The sequence below is a fragment of the Mus caroli genome, chromosome 17 (genome assembly GCF_900094665.2).
Source record: "Mus caroli chromosome 17, CAROLI_EIJ_v1.1, whole genome shotgun sequence".
NCBI classification, from domain to species: Eukaryota; Metazoa; Chordata; class Mammalia; order Rodentia; family Muridae; genus Mus; species Mus caroli.
Window position 1 is genome coordinate 42,103,364 of NC_034586.1, and position 27,406 is coordinate 42,130,769.

The 27,406-nt window shown below is 41.6% G+C and overlaps 1 protein-coding gene across 1 annotated transcript in view; it reads right to left on the reverse strand.

The window, feature by feature from the left end:
* Cdc5l (cell division cycle 5 like) overlaps nucleotides 1-27,406 on the reverse strand; it is a 41,983-nt gene that overhangs the window by 13,999 nt on the left and 578 nt on the right. The window contains exons 2-13 of the mRNA XM_021149453.2: nucleotides 22,673-22,776; nucleotides 21,361-21,522; nucleotides 20,681-20,808; nucleotides 19,345-19,444; nucleotides 14,278-14,496; nucleotides 11,645-11,789; nucleotides 10,416-10,604; nucleotides 7,970-8,118; nucleotides 6,682-6,844; nucleotides 5,599-5,763; nucleotides 3,079-3,159; nucleotides 2,549-2,791 (exon numbers count right to left, since the gene is read on the reverse strand). Of these exons, the coding sequence (XP_021005112.1) occupies nucleotides 2,549-2,791; nucleotides 3,079-3,159; nucleotides 5,599-5,763; nucleotides 6,682-6,844; nucleotides 7,970-8,118; nucleotides 10,416-10,604; nucleotides 11,645-11,789; nucleotides 14,278-14,496; nucleotides 19,345-19,444; nucleotides 20,681-20,808; nucleotides 21,361-21,522; nucleotides 22,673-22,776 (1,848 nt within the window). The remainder of the gene's footprint in view (nucleotides 1-2,548; nucleotides 2,792-3,078; nucleotides 3,160-5,598; nucleotides 5,764-6,681; nucleotides 6,845-7,969; nucleotides 8,119-10,415; nucleotides 10,605-11,644; nucleotides 11,790-14,277; nucleotides 14,497-19,344; nucleotides 19,445-20,680; nucleotides 20,809-21,360; nucleotides 21,523-22,672; nucleotides 22,777-27,406) is intronic.

The window sequence follows — 27,406 nt, forward strand, 5'->3', positions numbered from 1 at the left end:
CTCTCTCTCTCTCTCTCTCTCTCTCTGTTTTGAGACAGGGTTTCTCTGTGTAGCCCTGGCTGTCCTGGAACTCACTCTGTAGACCAGGCTGGCCTCGAATTCAGAAATCTACCTGCCTCTGCCTCCCAAGTGCTGGGATTACAGGCGTGCACCACCACCGCCCGGCTGTAAGACTTTCTCTTAAAAAAGAAAAATAATATATATAACCACTTTACAAACTAGCCAATATTGACTTCATTTTAAAGTTAGTGAAACTACTGAACTCAGAGAAATTAAACAACTTGTCCAGAACCATACCAGTAGTAATCAGCTGAGGCAGACTCTAAGCCAAAGGCACCACCGCTGGCTTAGGGGTGGGTGCTCCATCCCACCTTCTTCTCTTGATGTCACAAGGTGAAAGGGACCCCAGGCACCTGACAAGCATTCTCATGGTATCACGAGAGTGAGATTCAGGACACAAGAAGACAGTGGCGCTTAAACCAGAGTTCTCTACTAAAGAAACACTTCTAGATGGCAGAATGAGAGAGAAGGGACTGAGCAGGCTAGGTTCAATCCCTGCTTCCCTGTTTAAGCGGCTGCCTGCAATACTTACCTCCTCTGAGCCCAATTCTCAACTGTAAAATGGGCTCTGGGTTACAAGACAGCTCAGCAGGTAAAGGCACTGACCACTAAACATGACAACCTAAGTTCAAAAACCTTTATCCAACAAAGTGGAAATGACTCATACCAAGTTGTCCTCTGACCTCTACACATGAACAACAGCACACCCCACTCAAACACACACTCAATGTTTAAAAGAAAAATGCAGTTTTAAAAAACTGAGTAAAAAATGTTTAACAACCAATGGAGGAGCTAGAGAAAGTACCCAAGGAGCTAAAGGGAACTGCAACCCTATAGGTGTAACAACAATATGAACTAACCAGTACCCCAGGACTCTTGACTCTAGCTGCATTTGTATCACTGGAAAGAGAGGCCCATTGGACACGCAAACTTTATATGCCCCAGAACAGGGGAACGCCAGGGCCAAGGGGTGGGGGTGGGTGGGTGGGGGACTGGGGGGGGGGAGTGTATTGGGGACTTTTTGGATAGCATTGGAATTGTAATTGAGGAAATGTATGGAAAAAAAAATGTTTAACAAAGACCTTTCTGTCAGGGGCTGGAAAGATGGCTCAATGTTAGGGAGCACGCTCTGCTCTTGCAGAGGACCTAGGTTTAGTTCCCCACACCCAGAGTGGCTCATAACCATCTTCAACTCTAGTTCCAGAGGATTCCATGCCCCCTTATAGCCTCCACGGGCACTACACACAAGTGGCAGACAGACACACATTCACACAAAACACTCATACACATAAAAAGTAAATCTTAGCCGGGCGGTGGTGGCACACGCCTTTAATGCCAGCACTCGGGAGGCAGAGACAGGCGGATTTCTGAGTTCAAGGCCAGCCTGGTCTACAGAGTGAGACAGCCAGGGCTACATAAAAAAACCCTGTCTTGAAAAAAAAAAAAAAAAAAAAAAAAAAAAAAAAAGTAAATCTTAAAAAAATAAACAAAAGATTCTGCTATACAAATAGCTGCTTTAAACAGCTTTTAGAACAAAGATAAATATGAACAGATAAACCACGTAACATTTGTTTCAAATAATCCCATCAATCAATTCAAACCTCACATCCAGTGAGGACCTCCTGACTGAATCACAAAGTGACAGAGAGCTTCACTCACAAAACAACTAGGCCACTCATGAGGACAGAGCCCTCAAGAACTAAGGACTTCTTGAGAGCCCACATCTCAATACTGCTACAATGGTAATGAATTTCAATAGGAGTCCTAGAAGAGATAATCAAACCATTAGAGCTTACAACTAGAAACTGCTAACTTACTATTTATACTAAGTAAACTCATACCTTTTATATTAGTCTAAATAACACTTCACTACTAAAGGCATTCAAATGCAGACTTTAGCACAGGAAAATAGCAATCAACGAAATTCTCAACCATGCCAACCACACCCACAAATTAAAACTATCTTGCTACCAAAGCCTCTGTAACTAATAACATATAGTGAGTATTAAAGCGTATCCTGGAGGCAGGCTAAGAAAGCAGCTCAGTGGGTAAAGCTCTGTAAGCACAAGGTCCTAAGTTTAGAACTCCAGCACCCACATAAAAAACTGGGTACAGTGGTATACACCTGTAACCTCAACAGGAGACGGCAGGGTAGTCCAAGAGGACCCTGCAGCTTGTACCAGCCATTCTAGCAAAAATGGCAGATAGCAAGCCCCAAACTTGGTAAGAGAGATACTGTCTCAAAAATAAGGTAGAAAGCAACAAAGGACACCACCTGACATCATCCTCTGGCCTCTGCACCATGCACATGGGCTCAAGCACCCACACTACATACTACATACAAATTAAAAGAACATATTCTTTGCATAACATTTCACATAACATTTATCTCCCAGTCTTGCTTCCTTTGGTTCGGAGTAGCAATGTAGCCACATTAAGTTCTGACTCTGACACACAGCATCTAACAAGAGCTGAAATGTCCTCCTACCTTTTTCAGATCTTCTTTGGAGAACTTCTCGTAAGGGCTATGCTCAAGGTAGGTAATGTGCTCTGAATTGTTGGTAGCAAACCCAACATTTTTTCCTTTTTTATTTCCAGATGGTTCGTAGGGATGGTGTAGAAGATCATAGTGAAGCATCGTAATCATTTCTTTTTTGATCAGTTCTTCGCTCTTCTGTAAATCTGTTAGAGGTGGTTCTACATTTAAAGGTCTTAAAATTGTTTCATTTACCTAAAATTTTAAAACAAGCAAAATGATCAGACATATCCGCAATATCCTGTGCCTACTCTTACAGCATAAACTAAATAGCACTTCCATATTTTCAAAAGCAATTTCTCCCCCTTCTTCTAAATCCATAATGGTACTAGTGCAGTATTTTCAAGACTTGATTTGAGAACTACTTTACTATATTCAAAAAAGCAGAGGAAAGTTATAGTCTTTATGAGTGAGTATTTTTAAAAATACACTAGTAGCAGGTAAAGAAGCAAAGTTCATAAATCAGAAATTGCAGCACTTACTTCAGACGGCCTGGGCAGATCCTTCTGAACGGCTTTGTGCATTCGTTTCATTTCCTTTACACGCTCAGCATCTCGGATGGCCTAAAAAAGGAATTTATGTCCATTACTGTAGCTATATAGCAACTGACATTTCTCATCAGCCATATTCAAAACCTTAGACTCTACAGAACTTTGTGTAGGTGTAGAGGTAATGCCGAGGCTCCAGGAATCAATCTATTCATTCTCATTAACAAAAGATGTTAGTTAAGGACAACGGAAGTGTACTAGCGAGATCTCCACACTTAAATGGCTCTGCTCACCAAATAACCACCCTTCTTGTCTAAATGGCAATCATAAACATAGAAGAGACTCCCACAACAGAACTCTTTGCTTTCACTCAAAGCTAAAGTCAGCCAATATTCCTTGACCCTCTGTGGCAACACATAAAAACTCCACCCACTTCTGAAAGTCAAGTGAGTGTAACCGGAAGTATCTGCAAGATCAAAACAACAGAAAACACAAAGTATCCACCTCTGCCCCCCACATTCACTTCTTCCCCTGCAAGATGATTTATCTCCAGGGTAAGTTCATCTCCACAGCAGCCTCCTCCGCTACAGCCCACAGGCACTGAGGCATCAGTGATGACATCATCAAAGTTCAAAGAAAGAAAGAAATCAACACAAGAAATCAAAAAAAGTTGTTCTCTTCCTTTTAAGAGATGATATACAGAGAAACCCTGTCTCGAAAAAAACCAAAAAAAAAAAAAAAAAAAGAGAGATGAAATAAAAAGCAAAAACTCATAGAAGCGGCAATGCAAACCTTGATGGATGCTACCTGTGATTCTGTAGAGGGCCACTACCTCTCTTTTTCGAAAGTTTCACCCCAACCACCAGCCTACTCTGTATAACGCCATGTGAACACCAAAGAGTCTAATAAGAGAGAAGTAATTTATATTCTAGGCTTCTGAAAGTACAGCACCAGAAAGTAGGATCAGGCTACCTCTAAAGATGACATTTACAGGAAGTTTGCAGGCTGAGTAAACAGCCCTGATAATCAACACTTGGGTGCAAACCAGGCAACAACGGAGCAATTCTACTTGAAGGAAAATGTCAAGTGCCATGTGGACCTTAAGGAAATTTCATTTCTCCAAGCAGCCTGGCAATGGCTGTCATTAAACTTACAAGATTAATAATATGTTTTGCTCAAAGTACACCCTACAATTAATGTGACTGTCCATGTAAATGGCTTAGAATAATACAAAAGGCGAACTAACTTAATATCCTGGAAGTATTAGCCACCGGCCAGAGTCTGAATTTTCAGTATTCTTCAGAGGAACCCTTGGCTACAGTTCTGTGAAATGCCAGAGCACTCGGGCGCCACCTACCTTGACTATCCTATTTCTGACATAGCAGCCCAGATAAAACACTGTGTTAAAAGCACTTTGTTTTGTAATGAATGTAACCCTCAAGGAATGCCAATTAAGTGTGGCTAACCATGTTATCAACTGATGGCAATGTCTCAGTGTCTCTCAGCTGCACAGAAGCGGCTGTGGGAGCTCATGCATTTCACAAGTTCCATACTGACTAGGATGGAAGCCTAACCTTTACTGCACAGAAACACTAACAACAGTGTCAATTCATTCATCATGTCAGTAACTTATTAAAACTTTATCAGTTAACAGTTTAGACCTCAAACTCTGTACCCTCACATCTGTCCAGTTGCAAGAAAAACTGCAGCACGTTACAGAGAAAACAAATATAGCAATGATCTGTAGTGTGATTTTGTTCTCACAACCATCCTGAGACAATATGGCAGAAAGGGGGCTATGCAGTATCTGAGAAAAACTAATGTGACCCAATTTTCTCCTTCCAAATGGAGCTAAAAACCTATATATCACTGGACAATTACTGCATCAGTATAAGAGGTTGCTAATATTTCCCATCTTCCAAATCTAGTTTTTGTCAGTCTGTACAGATCTAAGATTATTCAAAAACTAATCCAATTTTTGCTTTTAACATCCTTTCTTCACTAGATTAAAGCAATCCTTTCTTCACTTCTAAATAAAACATATTCTTGTGTTTAGAAAAGCATGGTAAATTTCAGTGTTTAAACAAACACACATATATGCATACAAACATCTAAAAAATACCAATTAAGATATTCTGAGCACAAGATCATTCATTTATGTGAGTACATTATTGTTAATAATATAATTTGAGGAATTTTGTTAAAATACTAGAAAAAGTCAAATAAGCAACCTAGAAACACTGACAGCCATGCCTCCCTCTAAAGGCTCTCAGCCTTCCTAATGCTGCGACCCTTTAATACAGTTCTTCATGCTGTGGTGACCCCAACCATAGCCTTATTTCACAGCTATTTCATACCTGTAGCTTTGCTACTGTTAGAAACTGCAATGCAGGTAGGTATTTGCTCTACAGGATGTCTGATATGTAACCCCCAAAGGGGTTGCAACCCGTGGGTTGAGAACCACTGCTCAACAGACGCATGACCATACTGATGATGCTTTTTAATGATTCTCACCTGCTTTCGAGCATCCACATCAGCAGCATCTTCAATGTAGGTATCATCTATTTCACGTTCTTCCAGTTCCTTCTCGGCATTTTCAGGCAGAACGATTTCAAAATCGTTCTTAGGTGCAGGGAGGCCTAACAATCCTAAACGGAGATGTTCACGAGATTCTCTTTCCTGTAGAGAAGAATTGGTCCTTGTCAATTCACACTGCCAGTACTAACTAATAAAGTCTCTAAAACTTCTCAAACAGCAGGGCATAGTGACACATGCCTGTAATAACAAAACTTAGCTGGCTGATGCAGGATTACCACAAACTTAAAACCAGCTTTGGTCTAAAACAAAACAAACAAAAAGTTTCTGAAACAACTGGCTTGGGGCCAGTACAAGTGCTCGCCTCCAAAACTGACCACCTAAGTCTGATTCACAAGGCAGAAAGAGAGAACCAAGTCCTTTAAGGTGTGCTCTGACCCAAACACACACACCACAGTAAATGCGCACCCACATATGCCACAGGAATATACACTAAATAAGAAGTAAAGTATAATTTAAATGTTTAGATATATGTAAAAATCAAACAATTAACTTAGTAGTGACTCTTCTAAAGTGATCCTCAACTTTTTTATTCTCTTACCTTCCTTCATTAATATCAAACAAAACCTTGACTTGTAATAAACCAGTGTATTGTGGTGTTAAAAATCTCAAAACTATGTCTTCAAGGACAGAGAAAAGAGCTCATTAGGATCTGTACTTGATTTTGGTAGAGAGATAGAGAAGGAGAGAGAGAGAGAGAGAGCGCGCGCTCAAGCGAGGAGAGATGGCTCTGTTATTAAGAGCACTAGCAGCTCTTCCAGAGGAACTAGATTCAATTCCCAACACCCACAAGGCAGCTCACGATTGTCTCTAACTTCAGCTCCAGGGGATCCAACACCCTCACACAGACACACATGCAGGCAAAACACAAGAAAAACTTGAATTTAATTTAAAAATTTAGAGCTGGAGGTATCTCTCAGTATAGAGCACCTGCTTAGCAGGTTGAAGGTCCCTGGGTTCAATGCACTGAATATATAAACATAAAAAAGACCTGATACTTACCATCTGCTTCACGTAAGAGGGGTCACTGTAGTCTGCCATTCCATCCTCTGGATTAATGTTTAACTTGTCTCTAAGTGGTGTTCTACCTGGGGTGGCATTAGTGACTGGTTTAGGAGTTGTTCCACTTCGGGGAGTCAGCCCTTCAGCTCCATTAGAAGGAGTCCTATACAAATAGAAATCTAAGTCATGGTAAATGCATAAAGTAAGGAATAAAGACACCAAAACCTTTCTCTTGCTTTCACTGTGTTATGTTGATTAAGACTGAAGTTCGGTTTGGTGAGCATAGTATCTATATGTACTGTACTGGCTTCCAGCCCTAACATCTGATGTTTTGCCTTCCCATGCTAGGTTCACCAAACATTTTTTGAACCTCTGACGCAGTAGGGTGACTAAGAGCAAGCAGCTAGCAGAGAGGCTGGCCACCACACTCACTCGGGGGCCCAGGTGACACGCTGAGCTCAGTGTGCTCATCATTTATGTCTCCCTTCTTAAGTCTTTACTTTCATGTCACTCATTCCCATCAAAGGGACACTTTACATGGTTTATGCTTTTATATTTTGTTTGGAAAGCAAACACCACATTTTCAGATTCACATCTAATGATGAACAGGTTCTGAGTTTAGGCTCTCAACAATAAAGTCCAGCAGCAACTTATACTTTAATTAGTCAAAGCCTTTCTGGTTTTGGTTGCTTACTTCCTGTATCTTGGCTGTGTTCCAGACTGATGGTACTGCCAGACATCTGTTCCCAACAGGTGCGGTGTTATCATTTAAGACATGGTCCCTGCCCCCAAGGAGCTTACAATCTATTTAAGAGACAAGATATACACAGGAAAATAGAAATTAGGCTCTCTTTAGCCTCACAGGAAGCAATAACTACTATACAAAGACTAGCTTCCAATGATTCTTGATTCTGCTGTCATCCACAAGTATAATGGACTGTGGGGATTCTAGCCTAAGTAACCCAGAGAGGGCAGAGCTAACAACTAAAAATAAATACCAGAGCTAGAAAGATGGCTCAAGTTAAGAGTGCAGAGTGCTCTCGCAGAAGACCCAGGTTCAATTTCTAACACCCACATGGCGGCTCACAACCTTAACTCCAGTTCTTTGGGAGTCAATACCCTCATCTAACCTCCAAAGACACCAGGCAACCCAATTAGAAGACAACAAAAAGGCAAACCCAAGTTAATAGTTATTCTAATCTCTGTCAACATTACTCAAAAAATCATGCTGCCCAGGTTCTTAAGTCAAGTTTTTCTAAAATATAGAACATGCTGATTTTTACAATACCTGAAAGGGGTAGACAGAACTGTATTTGGAGTCTGCACAACTTGCCGCTGTGGGGTCACACCAGAGAAGTCACTCTCATGCAGTGGGGTATTAAGCCCACCTTTCAATGGAGTGTCCACATTGGTCAAGGCCATGAGGTTCTGAGCTTCCTGGAGATACAAGAGAGTGCAGAGCAGTCAGAAAGGCTAGTGAAATCCTCCCTCCGGCCCTATTACAGAAATCTTTATACAGACAGGATTTGTACACAATCTTTCAGAAAAAAAAAACAAGAGAGTTGCATACTGCCCCGGAACAGATCTCGGCACTTTCAGTCCTTTGTCCGCCTAACACATCACATCAGGAGTTCTGAATAAGCTCATGTGTTATATGTGCTGCTGTCACTGGGTGTGGATGCCATGCCTGGCACCTAGGATGGAGAGGCAGGGCAATCAGCAGTTCAAGGCTACCTTCAGTTACACAGTGAGTTTGAAGCCACCTGAGACTGTGTTAAGGGGAAAACAGTGCTGTGGGTTCCTTATAAAACTGCCATACCCAAGAGCTACTCCCATTATCCATGCCAGATCTCTGTACCATAAGGTACTATGAAATCGAAGTTTCTGATATGAGCTGAGGCCAAATGTCACAACAGCACCCAGGTTTTAGTCTGACTTCATCACTAATCCTTTATCTAATGTGCATAAGCAACTCTGAGTCTCTGCTTCTCTGTTGGGAAGTTAAGACATGCCTAAGCTGCCAATGCATGCCACGAGACTCATAGGATCAGGTTTCTTTAAGAAGTCTCACCGAGACTCTTTGAAGGCTTGATCATGTCTCAGCCTTCCCAACCTTTTGTCTAAGACTTATATGATCGGGCTCTTTTTAATTCTCACCCTCCTGTAACTATCTTTGCCTTAATCTTAGTTCCCAACTCAATGTCGAAGGCAGACTTTACCTTTCAAAGTCAGGCATCTCTCTCATACTCATCTGTGTGTCTTCAATGTTCCTCTCCTCCCACTCCCCTTAAATGAAGCTGGGCTTGTGCTTCCTCTTGACAGAGAATACAGCAAGAGTAGAGTAGCATGGCTTGACTCCAAGGTTAGCTTAGGACCATGATATGGCTTCTCTCCACACTCACACCTCTTACATCACCAGGAGAGAAATTCAACTGCCATGCTGAAGACTGCATAAACACATGCAGATGCAGACGTAGATTCATGTCATGCACCATGCTAAGCCGCCAACCTATACCCAGCATCACTACCACCCATGGAGGATGACCCCCCATGTGTTCTGGCCACTACCTGTCAATTACCCTCAAATGCTGAGTGCGCCCAGTTGAGGTACTAGACATCTTAAGGCAGGGGAAAGTCACTTTTTATGTTCCCTGTTTAAATTCCTAACCCACAGCAATCATGAGAATAGTAAGTGGGCTAAACTACTAAGAGGCAAAATGCAGACAGCTAGAGCAAGTCTTGCTCCATGACTTTGAGTATCTTTTCTCATGAGGAATCTATAATTTCATACTATCAAAAGAGCATGCTTTGCTCTTCCGAATACAAAGTGTCTCTTGGAAAGAGACGGGCTTCCAACGTCTGCATAAGAGGAGAAGGAAGGACCAAATCCAGAGGAGCACAGGTAACATGACTCACCTTATGTACTGTGATAATAAACACACAAAAGTAGAAAATATACTAACCTTAAAAACACCCCAAAACATATAACCAAATGACCCAGTAGAATACTGGTTCTTCTGAGAGCTGTCTCCTCCTGAAATGCTCCCATACTCTCCCTCCCCTATAGTTCTTCAAAAGCAAAATGAAGCTAAGGATGCCACCAGGAGGAGGCAGCTGCTATTTGTGGGAGGTGCTGGCACATGCAGTGTCCTTGCACTGCTCTGCTCCATGCCCAGTGTTCTGAGGCAGCCCTGGGACCACCACCAGCAGCTCCACAACCTTTCAGGCACAGTAGGTACTAAGCACCAACAACTGGAAGGGGGGCTGGATAGATGGCTCAGAAGATAAAAGCACTGGCTGCTCTTGAAGAAGATCCAGGCACAACTCCCAGCACCGAAAGGCAGCTCACAACTGTCTATAAATCAAGTTCCAATGGCTCCAACACCCTCTTTTGACCATGCAGATACTGCACACAAATGGTGCACATAAATACATGAGAGAAACCATCCACACATACAAAACTTATAAGCATGAAACTGTAAGACCTGCACCTGCCTGACAAGTACAAAATGAAAGCAGAGGGGCAGGTCCACTCCAAAAAGCTGTGAATGAACAGCCGGTCACCACTGAGCCTGCTCGTTCAGACCACTTAGCCTGCTAATTCAGCTTCTGTGCTGTAAGAAATGCTCTGGGATCATGGCCATCAAGTTCAAATTGTTGGCCCTACCTACATACAACCAAACCACGTGGTGTCCTCCATGGTGACACAAAGATGATCAGCAGTGCGAGCGTACCTGTAGAATCCTGTCTTGAGAGGCTGGTGTCCGTGGTGTTCTCAGAGCGATGCTGTTGTTTGTGGCATTGTACTCAGACAGGAGAGTGCTAGAAGCAGAGTTTGTTATTCCTGACTCCTCCGCCGTCTGCCGTGCAACTTCACTGGCCTGGCCTACCTTGACAACTTCCTGGAGTTCAGCATCTGAAATCTAAAGGACAAGACCAGCCCTGTAAACCATTTAACAGTAACAGTGCAATCCCCCATTTCAGAGAATGACTTGCTGAAGCTGGGTCAAGGGCAGAAAGACCTCTCTGTACCACTTAACTTGCCAGGCTTTAAAATTTCCAATATAAAATTTTAAGTTTTCCTTTTTCTATGGGGGAAAAAATTCACATTATAAATTACAACTGGCTGTAACGGCTGTATTTCTGTACTTACAAGTGTTTTGGTATTTTTATTAATTCTTACAGAATTCCATACAATGTTTACTGATCATATTTAACACCCCGGGTTCCTTCCAATCTATTCCACCCTCCCTACCCACTCAGCTTCATGTTTGTTTCTTTTTTTTTTTTCTCCTTTCTTTCTTTCAAGATTTATTTAAGTACACTGTAGCTATCTTCAGACACACAACAGAAAAGGGCATCAGATCTCATCACAGATGGTTGTGAGCCACCATGTGGTTGCTGAGATTTGAACTCAGGACCTCTGGAAGAACAGTCAGTGCTCTTAACCTCTGAGCCATCTCTCCAGCCCCTTTTCTTTTTAAATATAGAATGGATCATACATGTGCATGCTACCCTTACACAGGAACTATGCTAATCTTTGTACTGCTCCAATGGTGTATACGTGCTAGGCATAGTTAAAAATGCTTTAAATCAATATATTAATAGACTGTTGCACCAAGAACACAAGTACTTGTACAAAGCTATTAATGAGAAGAAAATACTATTGAAAATCAACTAAATATCACTCCACTAAACCACAAGATCTCTAGGAAAATCTGAAAGTGTTACTTCTATAATTTTACCAAAAGAAATAGCTTTAGAAATATTAAGGAAAAATTCAATTAATTACTAAGAACTGCCACCATTTGAAGGAGAAGCACGTATCAAAACTGTGTTAGTGCCCTCTTTAGACTGTGGTTTCTTGAGCATTAATAAGCACATGCCTGAGACAGCAGCCCACAATATTTGCTGGATATGATATAAGCATGTAAATTCACAGGATGACAGATGCTCCGAGTACCTGAGGTGCAGGCAACACAAGTTTGCTTCTCTTTTTAGTGAACTCAGAGACACCACTGGTTTGGAGGATAGCTGATGGTAAATCAGACTCCNTTTTCCTTTTTAAATGCTGTTTGTCTTTTTTTCTATCTCTTCCTTCTTTTTCACTGTAATAGATCAGGACAGAAAAAAAAAGATTACACACAGGCAATAATATCAAGCTATATAACTATTAAGACTTTAAACAACTTCATTTCTAAGGAATTTTTTAAAATACAAAAGTAGTATGTTAAGCTATTCCTACATGACTAATCTAGTACATTTGAGAAAAATAAACTTGAAATAGTTACAGAATTATTTTTAAAAGGGAGACACTAATTTAAGTACTAAAATTTAAAGCCTAAAACTATAAAAATAGTAAAACATGTATGTCAAAACATCCAAGAAGTTTACTATATTAATATTCACATAGAAACATGTGAGCATAAGAAAATGACGTGTATGCAGAAAAAGATAAATGGAGGCAAACTTACATTAAATGTTTAAACCTCCCCATTATTGTTATGATTCTTAAATTCATACAAGAAAATTTTCACATTTATCTTCTTTTAGGAGTTGGGAGTGCAACATGTGCAATGGTGTACATGTGACATCCAGAGATAACTGGCAGGAGCCTGCTCTCTCCACCACCAGGGTTTCAGATATCAAACTCAGATCACAAGGTTTGACAGTGGGTTCCTTTACCTGCTGGGCCATCTTGCTGCCCATAAAGAAAAAGGGTATGTTCATAATGACACCCAAAGGTTGTTAGGCACTTAAACCAGCCCCAGGCAGTATGTTAAAGATCTGTTTTCTTCCCTACCACAGACAGGTCTACCCCTTCCAAATGCCTAGCTTTCTTCTTTAATCTATTTGAAGAGCCTACCTTAATGAAGGCCCTAAACGAAAATTCTGTTGTACAGTGCTTAATAACTAAGTAAAAAGTCCTACCAATAGACTCACAGAATCTTCTAGATGTCTCTCAAATGAGCAGAGAGAGATAGAAACATAAATGCTTCTACCTATCTGCAGCAAGTATAAAGATTATAGAACACAGCAAACACTTCTTTCTTTTCTTTGTAAGAAAAAAAAGGCAAATTTTTTCACTTTAAAACTAGAGCAGGTTAGACCAATGAGATGGCTCAGCACACAAAGGCATTTGTCACATAAACTCAATGACATGAACTGACTGACTGCCAGAACTCTGAAACTGGTGGCATGAGAGAACCAACTTCATAAGGGTATCTGTGACCACCACACACACTCAAGGGGGAAAAGAGCCAGAGAAATGGAATCAGACAAATTCCTGGAGCTCATACACTAAAATGGGTGCGCTCCATGCCAATGATAAACTTCATCTCAACAAAGTGAGGCTGGGAATTCAGCTCATGACAGAGCGCTTGTCTAGTATGGGGTGGGAGCAAGGGAGGACACACGGTGAACAGATCCTAAGGAACAGCACGCAGAGTTGATCTCTCCTCCCAAATACACACTCACTCGCGCACACACACTCACAGACACAGACACAGAGACACACACACACACACACCCAGAGAGAACACATACAAGCTAATGAGAATAAAATAACCCAGACTAGATTTTGATAAAATTTCAAGACATTAGCATAAGATCCAACTTGTTACAAATGAACAAAAATATAAAGATGCCATTGGCTAAAAAAATAAATAAGCTGGGCAGTGGTGGCACACGCCTTTGATCCCAGCACTTGGGAGGCAGAGGCCTCAGAGGATTTCTGAGTTCTAGCCTGGTCTACAGAGTGAGTTCCAGGACAGCCAGGGCTACACACAGAAACCCTGTCTCGAAAAAACAAAAAACAATAAATAAATAAATAAATAAATAAATAAATAAATAAATAGATGTTAGGCATAGTAGTGTTTAATCCAACACTAGGAAAGCAGAGGCAGGTAGATCTCTGTAAGTTTGAGAACAGCCTGGTCGACAGAGTGAATTCCAGGACAGCTAGAGCTACATAATGAGATACTGTCTCCAAACAAACAAAAAATATGTCATTAGTAATAGTAACTGGGCTGGAGAGATGGCTAAGTGATTAGGCACTGTGTGGCTACTCTTCCAGAGGACCCTAGTTTGATTTCCAGTACCCATATAGTAGCTCCCAACCATCTGTAACTCTAGTTCCAGGGAATTCAATGTCCTCTTTCTTCCCTCCATGAGCACCAGGCACACGTGAGGTACACACAGGCAAAACGCTGGTACAGGCTCAAAAAAAGAAAGATGTCATCAGGAGTAAACAGCCTACTGAAACACAAGCACTAATTAAGAAGCACACATCAGGTCAGTGACTCCCAAACCTGACAACCCCATGACCCACGTGGTAGGAAATAAACAGCCTTCGTCTGACATCCACATGGGTGACGTAATATACATGCGACACAAATATATACAAAATACTTACACACTTACACAGTAAGTAGGTAAGATGTACCTGTATACTAACAACAATACAGCCAGGTTCATTGATCTTCACACAAAGATAAACCCATTAAACACATAAAAGCCTAAGGAGGCTCGCTCCATCACCCTAAACGCAAAGAACCTGGCAGACAGCAAAGGCTTTCCAAACTCAAAGGGACTCACGATCTTAGCTCCCCATCAAGATCCTGCTGTCGCAATTTCCTGAAATCTGCATCAAGGGCCTGGTAATTCTCCTCAGAAGTATCATAAAAACCAAGAGCNGGCTTTTTTTCAAATGGGATTTCAGCATTATAATCAACGCCTCTCTTCTTTTTCCTTTTCTTCTGAATCTCTATGCCAGCTGCTCGAAGCTCTCGTCTTTTCTGNAGGGCAGCAAGGCGCCTGGAGAAAAAAATACAAAGTCACCTTGAAAATGAACACTGCCAGGCAGAGACAGGTTAATCCACCATCACTAAGAAAACTATCTGGTTATCTGGAAAAGTATTTCCTCAAGCCCTTACCTCAGACCATTGCCAAATTCCAATTCTGATTTAAAACACAGTAAGGCAAAAGGGAAAGTAGAGAAACTGTAAGGAAATGTGTGCTTCCCCTCTCTGAATAAGAACAGACCTGTGGGACGCACAGTGAGACGGTAGAGCTCCCACAACAAGATGGGTTTCTCTTGTTGGGTGGCGGTGGTGGTTTTGGTTTGGGGGGGCTTTTTTGTTTTTGTTTTAAGGGGGAGGTTGCAAGGGTGGAAGGTGGATATAAAGGGACTGGGAGATGAGTAGGATTGCGTGCATGACATAAAACTTACAAAGCATCAATAAAAAAATTTAAAAAATAATAACTGGTCACTAGCTGGGCAGTAATGAGTAGACTTTAATCACAGCACAGTTTGAGGCCAGCCTGGTCTACAAAGTGAGTTCCAGGACAGCCAGGACTACACAAAGAAACCCCATCTTGACAACAAAAAGACAAACAAAATATAGTTACTAAATAAAGTAGCAAAAAAGATGAATAATGTTGAGATTTAAATATTTTGCAACACAAATTGCAGCAAAAACAAATCATAAAACAAAATAAAAATATACTTGCTACTAATCAGAAAAGGTTAAATACATTTTATGTACAAAGTGGACCTGGGAGGAGTAGGAGGTGAGTATGAGCAAAATATGTATGAAATAATACATAAAGTCTCAAAGAAATAATAAAATACTATTTTTAAAGTTTATGTAAGCTTTTAAAGATGTATTATTTTTATTTATGTGTATGTATATCTATGTTGAGTGAGTGATATGCATACAGTACCTGAGGAGACCAGCAAAGGGCATTAGAACTCTTGGAACTGAAATCTAGTTGTGAGCTAGAATACAACTGTGGTCTCTTCAAGAGCATCTAACTACTAAGCCGTATCTCCAGCCTTCTAAGTAGAATTTTTTTAAAACTCTAATGTGGAAAAAAAAGAGTAAACAGAAATAGTGAAAGTTTTACTTAACTAGCAACTAAGTTTTACAAATTAGCATGTACTATTTCCACATCTCTAGTTACTATCTTTCTGAACTTTATCTTAATGGCAAAAGTGTGAAAAGTAAGGCTGGGCAGGTGTGGACCTTTAATTCTAGCACCTGGGACACAGCAGGAGGCAGCTGGATCTCAGAGTTTGAGGTCAGCCTAGTTTATATGCCAAGCTCTAGGCCAGCCAAAACTTCCTAGTGAGTCCATCTCAAAAAGAGGTATAAAAGCTGACCATCTCCAGCAAAGGGAATAGAAAAATCAACTGGATGACTTTCTCAAAACAAATTTAGAAACACACATTAAAAGCCCACATTTTTCATATCCTTAAAGCCACCAATTCATTTCTCTGGCTTCAACCAAAATAAATAAATAAACCAACAAACAAGAATTTAATCAAAGACTGTTTTGCTAATCAATGGCCACAATCTAACTTACCACTAAGAATTTACTGAATGAATTTACAAAAAAAAATAGGGCTGGAGAGAAAGCTCTGCAGTTGGGAGCACTGACTGCTCTTCCAAAGATCCTGAGTTCAATTCCCAGCAACCACATGGTGGCTCACAACCATCTGTAATGGGATCTGATGCCCTCTTCTGGTGTGTCTGAAAACAGCAACCATGTCTGTACACGTATACATATACATAAAATAAATCGTTTTGTAAAATGGGGTAATTTCAGCCTAGAGTTTTAGNCTGAGTTCAATTCCCAGCAACCACATGGTGGCTCACAACCATCTGTAATGGGATCTGATGCCCTCTTCTGGTGTGTCTGAAGACAGCTACAGTGTACTAACATACATAAAATAAATAAACAAAAGATATAAAACAAGGTATTAGGCAGACTTTATGTAACTTCTGAAATATGTAACTTCTATATAATCCTGAGAAAAGCTATAAATCTACTCTTACATAGGAAAAGGTCTAAGGTAGAGTTGAGTGCCACTCACAAATAGAAAAAGCATGCAAATGTTACATGCATATCTATCAGCCAGAGTCAAGGGCAGCAATGTTTAACAGTAACAATCAGCAGAGGGTAAAATTCCATTTAATTCCATTTTTCCTTTATATTTCTTAATGATGCTGTACTTTTAGTGAGTTAATGAGTAAAGTTATTCACAGTATTGAAGACCGAAAACAAGTCAAACACCAGTATACACAGAGTGACAGCCAGTATGAAAGTCCAAGAAACAAGAAACACACTCCCCAGAAAACATGAAAATGGAAGGGCATGGCAAATACACAAACATTTGAGAAAATCTAGCTAAGCTTGGTAGGAAAGCAGTTAACAGCTGCAGAGACCCTCTCCCTTCTACCCACCTGCTCCTAGAGGAGGAAACTCCACAGGTACAGCCAAGAACACGAGCTCCCTCTCCCTGCCAGCTAGCAGTCTCAGGCTTTCAGTCCAGGAGAGCCAGGCATCAGCACTTCTTACCCAGCTACACAGGCTCCCTTCTCCCACCCAAACACCGGGTCTCCCCGGGCACATACCCCTGGGAATACAACCCTGAAAGCTCTCTCTGCTCTGCCTTTAGACTGAAGTCTCTATCCTGGGAGAGATTTGAAGACTGCCCACCATACCTGCTCCCCAGAACACTGAGCTCTTTAACCGGAGTGTAAATCAGAAATGCAGTCCGTGCCCTGGAGAAGAAGACCTAAAAGCCTTGACGCTCATCTACAACATGAACTCCATCCAGCCAAAGGGCACTTTCAAAAGCAGTAAAAGCTGTGGTCAATGGCAAGTGGGAAGAGAGGACAGGTTCAGTGGAGACTGCGGGCAATCTGTGAGCCAACTAGCTTGATAGAGACTGAAAGATGGAGTTTCCTGGAATCAGAATAAATCTTAAAAGCTGATTTCAGAACTATCTCTTCAAAGGTACTCAAACTGGATCAGGTGTGTCTACACAGCAATTTCTAACCTCAGAACACTGCTGAAATCACTATAATAAACAACTGGGTACAATCAGGAAAAGGTATCAACAAGAACCCTGCCAACTACACCATCTCACAGTGACTGCGGTATCCAAGACTCCCCTCCCAGAGCAGCAGCTCCACAGGCTGCTCATCTTTAGGAGGACAGCAACACAACAGACTTCACTAAAGTAATAAAGTTGGTCTCAAAACAAACAATTAAAAATAAACTGAATGGGACAGGGGTACAGTACCCACAACTATTACAATGTTACCATAGACAAAAATGCAGTTTTCAAGAAAAAAAAAAATAAGACTTGTGAAGAAATCAGTCAGTTACCAGGGAACCCTAGTAAGATTAACGATGACTGTGTATGAGATCTAAGTATACATGGAATGACCCAATAAGTCTCTACGTTAATAAGCTTACAGACATAAACATCTACAATGAAAGAGAAGTCTTGAAAGATGTATTCCAAAAGTAAATTTCATTCTTTAAAGAACAGGAACAAAGACTGACACATTAGAGAACATCCCATCATCATGCTAAGTGAATCTAACTAAAGCATATGCTAGTGTATCAACCACGTCCTAAAACAATATTAACAGAAGTGGAGGGGAAAGCATACTCATTTATAATCAATAAAAGTGATTTTAAGTTATAAGAAAAAGATAAGTAATTTAACATCTGGAGTAGTCTTGTACTTCACACAGGTCAGTCCTACCTGTTGCAAGACGTATGCAGCATACGCCTTACATAAACACAGAGATGCTACAAGAAATGGTAGGGTAAATTAAAATCTGCACAGATGTACTTTAATCAATCAATCCTAACCAAACCTAAAGCCTTTCACAGATTGACTACTGTATTCCTTGTCGGATCATATGATTAAATGGCTGTCAGGAAGCTGGGTTCCCAAATAGCCCTAGACAAAAGAGGTAGAAATATTTTTCCAATTTTACATTACCGAACAGAAAAGTAGCTAGATGAGAAGAAACCATAGCACCTTCTCTTAGTTGGGATAGTTCTCTATCCCTTGTGTATCGCACGCCCATCAATTCTGACTATTCTTACATTGATGAACGGCCAGCTATGCCAAAAAGCATCCTTTATCCCAGGATCCAGCACTGGGAATACCAACACAGTGCTAGCTACCCACTAGGTCAAGAGCAAGTTCTAGACAGCGCAGGAGTCAAAAAAGGCTCTAAGTAGACTGTGGAATGGGGAGTTTGTCCAATACCTGAATCCCACAGGCTGCCACACAGTTCAGATGGTATCTTTACCAACTTTATATTGGCTTCTGGGCATCAGAACGATATAAATTCAACCAAAAGGAAGCAAGGAGAAGGTGGGGGAAAGCCTGAGCAAAGAACCATGCCTAATAAAGGTAGCTCACTTTTTAAATGAAGACTTGTCTGACAGCCTAGAATTTGGCTCAAGGCTCATTAATTGCCTCTATGATCAGCCTCACAGCCAGTACCTGCCCAACACTAATCAAGGAGGATGAAGAACTGACAGTCACGTGAAAGCCACCTGATGCCAAAATGCTACAAGAGATCAAACAGAACACGCTGGGTCAAATATGTGCCCATAATTTCTGCCATACTTTGTAAACTTTTTAAGTGTACTTTTCCTATAACTATTCTGAAATAGGGAGAAAATACAGAAGTTGTTTTTGTTCCAGAGCAATAAAGACACTAAGGAGTAATAGCAAAATGAGAATTGATCAGCTCAGACTAGTCACCAACTGGAGCACATAGCTATACAATTTCCTGAGCCTAAGGATGAACAACTAATTATTGCACACAGAATGAAAAAACGTGCCTGGCTTCTTCCAACTGCTTTTCTCTTGCTTTCCTTTTAGCCTTCTTTCCTTGAGTATTGGCCAGACGGGCTCGAGCCTCAGAGAGCATCTCAAGTTCATCTGCAAAAATAAAGACAAGAAAAAGTAAGCTCCTCTCCGACATCAGCAGTCAGGCAAATCCTCGTGCTTACAATGGCAAAAACATCCATGTACTCACTACTGTACAGGGCACAGAAAACCTGGAGTCAGAGAAAGTCAGGTTACAAGTCATCCCATCACTAACTTACTAGTTATGTAAGCCTGGTCCCACATTTACCTCTGTGAATGTTTCCCATTAAAATCAGAGTAAGAATGTCTACTTCAGAGATGCTAAGAAGAGCTAAGAAAAATGACGTATCTCAAGCAAGTAGCAAGTATTCACTCACAGAAAGCTCTACTACAGGAACATTCCGTATCACCAACAAACTGGCACATCAGCAGCAGAGAAATAAAGCAACAATAATCCCGGGGAAGGAACAACCTTCAAAGACATTCTTTCCCTCAAAACTGTGTCTTCTCTAAGACATTTCTACAGCTCTCCTGAATAGAATAACAACATAAGTGTCATAATGATGGACAAGACTTAGATTTCACTCAGGTCACAGTCCTCTCTCTTCCCTCAGTAAGAATTACCAACTTAGTATCTCCAGGGGAGGACCTGGTGCCTGTAACTTTAAACGTTTCCCAAGTGGAAAGGAGGTAGACAGTCTCTTCACTGACTAGTCACTCTTGGGAACCGCTGCATTCAGACTTTAAATCTGAAAAAAACTACCAAGTACCCACAAAAAGGTAAAGTAGATATTACTCTCCACCCTCAGCAGGGAAAACTCAAGGTCAGAGAGCATATATGACTTAGCTAAGGTCAAATAGCTAATAAATAGCAGAGATGGAGCCAAAGCCCAATCCCCAACTCTTGACTCCATGTGTCACAGACTCACTGGGAGTCTCCAGCACAGCTCTTGTAGCACAGCTCTTTCCTGGAAAGTAAATCACCCTAAAGTCAAAGAAACAGCAAGGTCCAACATGCTAGCTTGTTGCCTCTCCTTCTACAAAGGGAATGAGAGACAGGATCCTGCGAGGCTCACCACTTGCCTCTAGAACATCTGCCTACTTCACTGCTCAATTCATTAAATGAAATGAAGAAGCAGAAAATAAGGGGCATCCTCAAAAAAGCAATCTAATAAAAACAGGACCAGACACACTTGGGGAGATACCTCGAATAACCACTGACAGAACTGGGACTCTAACAGTCAGGATCAGGAGAACTAAGGCCTGAGTCCTGTACTGTGAGCAGAGCACTCCCCATCATCCACTCACCCTCATCCATGTCAATCGGGTCNGGCCGGGCTGGCTTGGTCTCTGGGTTTGGATCTATCTCTCCAGGCTTAAGCTTTCGGGGGTCATCTGTTGTTTCCTCTTCNTTGTCCCTTTGAGCAGTTTTGTCCCTTGAAGGGAAAAAAAAAAACCCAGATGAGTTAGTCCCGTATCACACCATTTAGTATGAGAATTACCGAAGTTCTAGCTCTGGCACTCTCTCCTTCCCCAAATAAACAACAGATGATCGCTATGGAAAACAGCATCTTTACAATTGCTTCCCATGAATAAAACGGCATTAAAATTCTTTAATTTCGGTATTTCCACGCATGGTGAAACCCAATGACAAGCAGCCCTTCCTCACAAATGCAGAACATCCAGACAAACACTGCTGGAACAGAACAAGAAGGTCCTAATAAACTCTCAGCAGCCCAGGCGATGGGGCCTCGTGCACAAACACACTCTCTCTCTCTCTCTCTCTCTCTCTCTCTCTCTCTCTCTCTCTCTCTCCCCACTAAGATGAGTGTGACTTGCACATTTCTAAAGGAGAGGCGGAAGACATAATTTTGCTCAACCATTCTGGAATACAGAATTCAGGGACTTTAGTTTCTATGGCTTTAGTCACAAGCTGGAAATGCTCTAAGTTTGTTCAGCACATTAACAAATGCACAGTTTTCACTCACAGGAGGAATTCATAGTGTTCCAGGCACTGGGCTGCTGTTCTTCCTATGATTGGAGCAATGGTCCTCCACTGCGTTGGCATCAGCTTGGCCAGGTGCAAGAGTTTTTCTTCCTCTTCTCTGGACCATTCAGTTTTTTTAATACTTGGATCCAGCCATTCGTACCTATTAAAGACAACATCGCAAACATTAGTCAAGTGCCATGTTCTGACTCTAAGATCACATGCTCTCATCCCTCAATCACTAACACCATCTCTGACAAGAGAACTCATTGTCAAGTTAAACTTACTCTCCTTCCCCTCTTCACATTACAATGTATTCTAACTATGTACTTAAAAACCTAATAGACTGAAGTGCAAAATGCAATCATGTCATTTCTTTAACTAGTATTTGTTGTCATTTGGTTTGGTTTTTGTTGGTAACTGTGGTGTTTTTTTTCGGTGTTTTTTTTTTTTTTTTTTTTTTGGTTGAGACAGGGTTTCTCTGTGTAGCCCTGGATGTCCTGGAACTCCACCTTAGACCAGGCTGGCCTGGTACTCGGAGATCTGCCTGCCTCTGTCTTCCATGCTGGGATCAAAGGCGTACATCACCACACCCAGCACTTGTTCTTATTTTTTCTGAAGTTCTAAAAGTATCTAGGAAAAAATAGCACCTTATATTATTTATATTACAATTTCACTGCACTTCCTTATGCTTGAGTCCCGCAGCATCTTCAATTACTTCTCTAAGCATCCGCTTAAACCCACTAAATGTTCCAGAGCTGTGTGCTTCCATCTGCTGTGCTTTAAATTTAAAGTAGAACTCCTAGGGCATCCGCCATCTTCTAAGGTCTGCCCAATCTGCCTTGTCTATCAGGTATTTAGCTGAGTGAGAATCTGTCCTCACTGCCACTGGTGCTCAAGCTAGGCTGAAGCTTAATGGCTTAAGGCCGCTAAGAGGAAGGGAATCAAACTATTGCAGCCTAAAAGCCACCTTCCTTCTGCGCTGTATCTGACCCTTTCCACCATCTACCTAAGATTCTGCATTATGTCTCACAAGGTACTCTCAAATAAAAATATTAACTCGCTTGGACAAGGATTCACAACTGATCAATTAGTGCTAAGCTGTGAGAAAACAGGCAGGGTAAAGAGGAGGAAAAATGGTTTGCTCAAGACACAGGAAGCAAGTGGTAAGTACATTTAAAGGCAGCTCTCTCCATACTTCCCTCCAAATCACAGTTCATGCTCTTGGGGGTGGGGGAGATGAAATGAGCCATCTCACTCATCACAGTGGGAATCAGGATCATGTTGGTTTCCACTTACTGGCTGGTACATACCATCTGGCTTTGCACTGCTTTGCCGATTTCCTATGCAGCAATGAGGCAATCCTAGACCACTGGTTTTTCCCATATTTCATTACCGCTGCTTTCAGAATTTCATCCTAGAAGAGTTACCAAAGAGAATACATTCAGTCACACACCTCCAAATGAGGAAAAGCAAAACTTAAGTTAGTACCTGCAGAGTTCCTGTAAGAGACACACACGATCATTTAAAAGAGAGAGAGAGAGATGGAAACTTTATTAACAGTTAATGATAACTAGCATAGAAGAAGCAGAAGGAGATGACTGGGAGGCAGCTCAGTGGTTAAAGAGCATGTACTGCTCTTTGCAGACAACCTGAGTTCAATTCCCAGTACCCTCATCAGGCAGCTAACCTATAACTCCAGCCCTAGGGGGGTCCAAAGCCTCTAGCCACGGAAGGCACCCGTACTCATGTACAGATACATAATTTTAAAAGTAAAAATATATTTTTAAAAAAGATTTATTTCCTGATAAACAGCTTCAGTGCAGTAGCTGGATATAAAATTAACTCAAACAAATCAATGGCCTTTCTCTACACAAAGGATAAACGGGCTGAGAAAGAAATTAGGAAAACAACACCTGTCACAATAGTCACAAATAATATAAAATACCTTAGTGTGACTCTAACTAAGGAAGTGAAAGATCTGTATGATAAGAACTTAAAGTCTCTGAAGAAAGAAATTGAAGATCTCAGAAGATAGAAAGATCTCCCATGCTCATGGATTTGCAGGATTAATATAGTCCTGCCGAAAGCAATCTACAGATTCAATGCAATCCCCATCAAAATTCCAACTCAATTCTTCACTGAGTAGAAAGGGCAATTTGCAAATTCATCTGGAATAATAACCTAGGATAGCAAAAACTCTTCTCAACAATAAAAGAATCTCTGGTGGAAGCACCATCCCTGACCGCAAGCTGTACTACAGAGCAATTGTGATAAAAACTGCATGGTACTGGTACAGAGACAGACAAGTAGATCAATGGAACAGAATTGAAGACCCAGAAATGAATCCACACACCTATGGTCACTCGATCTTTGACAAGGGAGCTAAAACCACCCAGTGGAAAAAAGACAGCATTTTCAACAAATGGTGTTGCCACAATGGCGGTTATCATGTAGGAAAATTCGAATTGATCCATTCCTTTTTTGTTTGCTTGCTTTTTGTTTTTGTTGAAACTACACACAGGGTTTCTCTGTGTAGTCTTGGCTGTCCTGGAACTCACTCTGTGGACCAGGCTGGCCTCAAACTCAGAAATCTGCCTGCCTCTGCCTCCTGAGTGCTGGGATTAAAGGCGTGTGCCACCACATCCAGCTGAATTGATCCATTCTTTTTTTTTTTTTTTCATTAATTAATTTATTTATTCATGTTACCTACCAATTGCAGCCCCCCTCCTGGACTCTCCCCTCACCCTCTTCCCCTTCTCCACTGAGAAGGGAGAGGACCCNCAGGGCCCCCAATGGAGGAGCTAGAGAAAGTACTCAAGGAGCTGAAGGGGTCTGCAACCCTATAGGTGGAACAACAATATGAACTAACCAGTACCCCCTGAGCTCATGTCTCTTGCTGCATATGTAGCAGAAGATGGCCTGCCACGCACTCTGGTTGAGTCAGCTTGACAGGCCGAGGCCTGGAAGCCACTCACAAGGCAGACAGTTTCACAGAAACTCACCTCCTGGAGTCTGGCGTTCTCTCTAACCCATACATTCATATTCCATTCCCGAGTTAGTCTGGTGTATGGATCCACGTGCTCTCTTTTAGTATTATCCTATTATAAGTGCCTTTTAAGATTGAATTCTGACATAGCTGAGCCTTCCACCAGTGTTCCAACGTCCTAGAAAGTCCTTGAGCTGACCATGGGCTTGGAATTCAGTAAGAATGTTGCCTATTCAGAATTACCTCTGGTATTACACTATCACTTTGAATAAAAGCTAGGTCATAAATAAAAGTTTGACAAATTACATTCAGATTCTACACAACCTCTCCTGTGTGCATCTGTCTGTCATTCCATCTGACGCTTTGCCCACCCGAGACTAGAGACCCGTTCCATGCAGACAAAGGGGCCCAGAGGGGCTGCAGCAATAGTCTAGTTGGCCATCATTGGGAAGAGAGACCCAGTTTGGTTTTGCAAACTTTATATGCCCCAGTACAGGGGAATGCCAGGGCCAAGAAATGGGAGTGTGTGGGTAGGGGAGCAGGGTGGGAGGGAGGGTATAGGGAACTTTTGGGATAGCATTTGAAATGTAGATAAAGAAAATATGTAATAAAAAACAATTATTTGTTTATTTATTTATTTATTTTATGTATATGAGTACACTGTAGCTGTAGATGGTTGTGAGCCATCATATGGTTGCTGGGAATTGAACTCAGGACCTCTGCTCACTCAGGCCCCTGCTCGCTACTGCCCAAGGATTTATTTATTATTAAACATAAGTATACTGTAGCTGTCTTCAGACACACCATAAGAGGACATCAGATCTCATTACAGATGGTTTTGAGCCATCATGTGGTTGGCTGAGATATTAACTCAGGACCTTCAGAAGAGCAGTCAGTGGTCTTAACCGCTGAGCCATCTCACCAGCCACATATCTTAAAAAAAAAAAAAAAAAAAAAAAAAAACAGAAAAAAGGACATCTTACCTGGCCCTCAACAAACTGGAGGTGGGAAAAGTCAATGTTGAAAACACTACTTTCTGACAGACAAAATTATTCACCGGTATGTACCTGCCATTCTCCTCACAAAGTTCACATACATTTATATATTTTCTCAAAACAAGAACAACAAAAAATTTCCTGAATATCTACCTTGAACCAGGTCTTATATACTTCTGGAGAGAGAATCAAAGAAGCAACTTGAGACTCTGGTTCAACACATTTCCTCTCTGGCAGGCATCCTACTCACAGCCGCCCAGGATCCACACCTCCTCTACCTCACCAGTCAGCACTCTGTCTACCTACTCCAATCTCCAAACTATTTCACCAGAGTACCCAAGGTATAACCCAATCCCCAGACATCCTGCCACTCGAGCTCACAAACCTAAGAGTCATAGATGAATGCACTTGAGCACTTTACTTTTAGGCTTTTTCTACAATGAACTTGAATTGCCTGTCTTCTACCTAAGCCCCTCCACTCCATCTTCTCTCCCACTACTAATTGGTAGAGTATCCACCTAGCATACTTTAAGTCCTGGATTCGATTCCCATAAGACTTTGCATGACAGTACATACCTCTTATGCCAGAACGGGAGGTAGAAGCAGGAGAATCAGAAATTAAGGGTCACTCTCATCTACATAGCAAGTTCAAAGCCAATCTAAGCTACATAAGACCCTATCTCAGACAGACAGACAGACAGACATCGACACACACACACACTCTACAGGGTTTTGACCACTATAGAGGAATCCTGATGTTACTTGATTTTGTGATTCTGCTTCTTCCTCAGAAGCCAACTCTTCTAGTTTAAATTGTCTTAGTGCATGCAAGTCCCTTTTCAGTGCCTCCATTTGTAACTTTGGTAAAGTTTTTCAAAACTTCAACACATCTTCAACCAAATACATACAACAGGTACCTATCCTACAAGATTCATTCCCAAACATCACCAAGAACTCTGCCTCATACTAGAATGCCAAAGCCTGGTCCTACTATACTGCTGTCTGATGAGGACAACAGCAACTCATTTTTTACTGAAAGCCTACTAATGTAGCTGCGTTCGCAATGTTCCAAACTGGCAACTCATTTCAAGAGCTTAAATACAATTATTTATTTGTCTTATAAAAATGAGTAATCTGAGCTGGGCGTGGTGGCGCACGCCTTTAATCCCAGCACTCCGGAGGCAGAGGCAGGCGGATTTCTGAGTTCAAGGCCAGCCTGGTCTACAAAGTGAGTTCCAGGACAGCCAGGGCTATACAGAGAAACCCTGTCTCGAANGGATTTCTGAGTTCAAGGCCAGCCTGGTCTACAAAGTGAGTTCCAGGACAGCCAGGGCTATACAGAGAAACCCTGTCTCGAAAAAACCAAAAAAAAAAAAAAAAAAGAGTAATCTGAGGCTCTCAGAAGTAACTCAGCCGGAGCCACACAGAAGTGCTGTTTGAAAACAAAGCTGTAGCAAATGAAAAATAGGTGCCACAAAACCACTGAACAACTAACTCTCAGCGGGACGACCAACGAATGGGCAAGGAGGATTCTAAGAAGTGTTCTCAGCTAAGTTTGGAGAATGGTCAGAAGGATGCCAAAGCAATAAGGAGCTATCTCAAGAATGCACAAGACAGACGGAAAGGTGCTCATACATTCGGCGCATTCGATTAAATGCACGTTAACTTAACTTCTATTTTACTTCCTTCCTTCTGCTGTTCCGCTCACCGTGACATAATCTACAACATTTCTGGACGCAACCACCACCGTAGGTAAGTTTGTCCTAACTGGCTTCTATCCCGGCAAGGGTGGCGTGACTGGAAAGGTAAGAGAAAGGACCCAGGTCCTAAGATAAGCAGAGATGTGCAGACGTAAACGGGCAGCCTGCCCGGCTGTAAAGAAGTCAGGGTAAAAACAAAGTTGCAGCCACGGCGGCTTCTAACAGAGCAAAGCGTTGTGCACGAGCTGAGATCTGAAGGAGCTGGAGAAACACCAGGCTCCCGGGGAGGTCAGGTCGGCGGCCACCGGGCTGCAGAGGACACCGAGGGGGCGCGTCCCTAACTGATCAAATAAGTGATCAAGG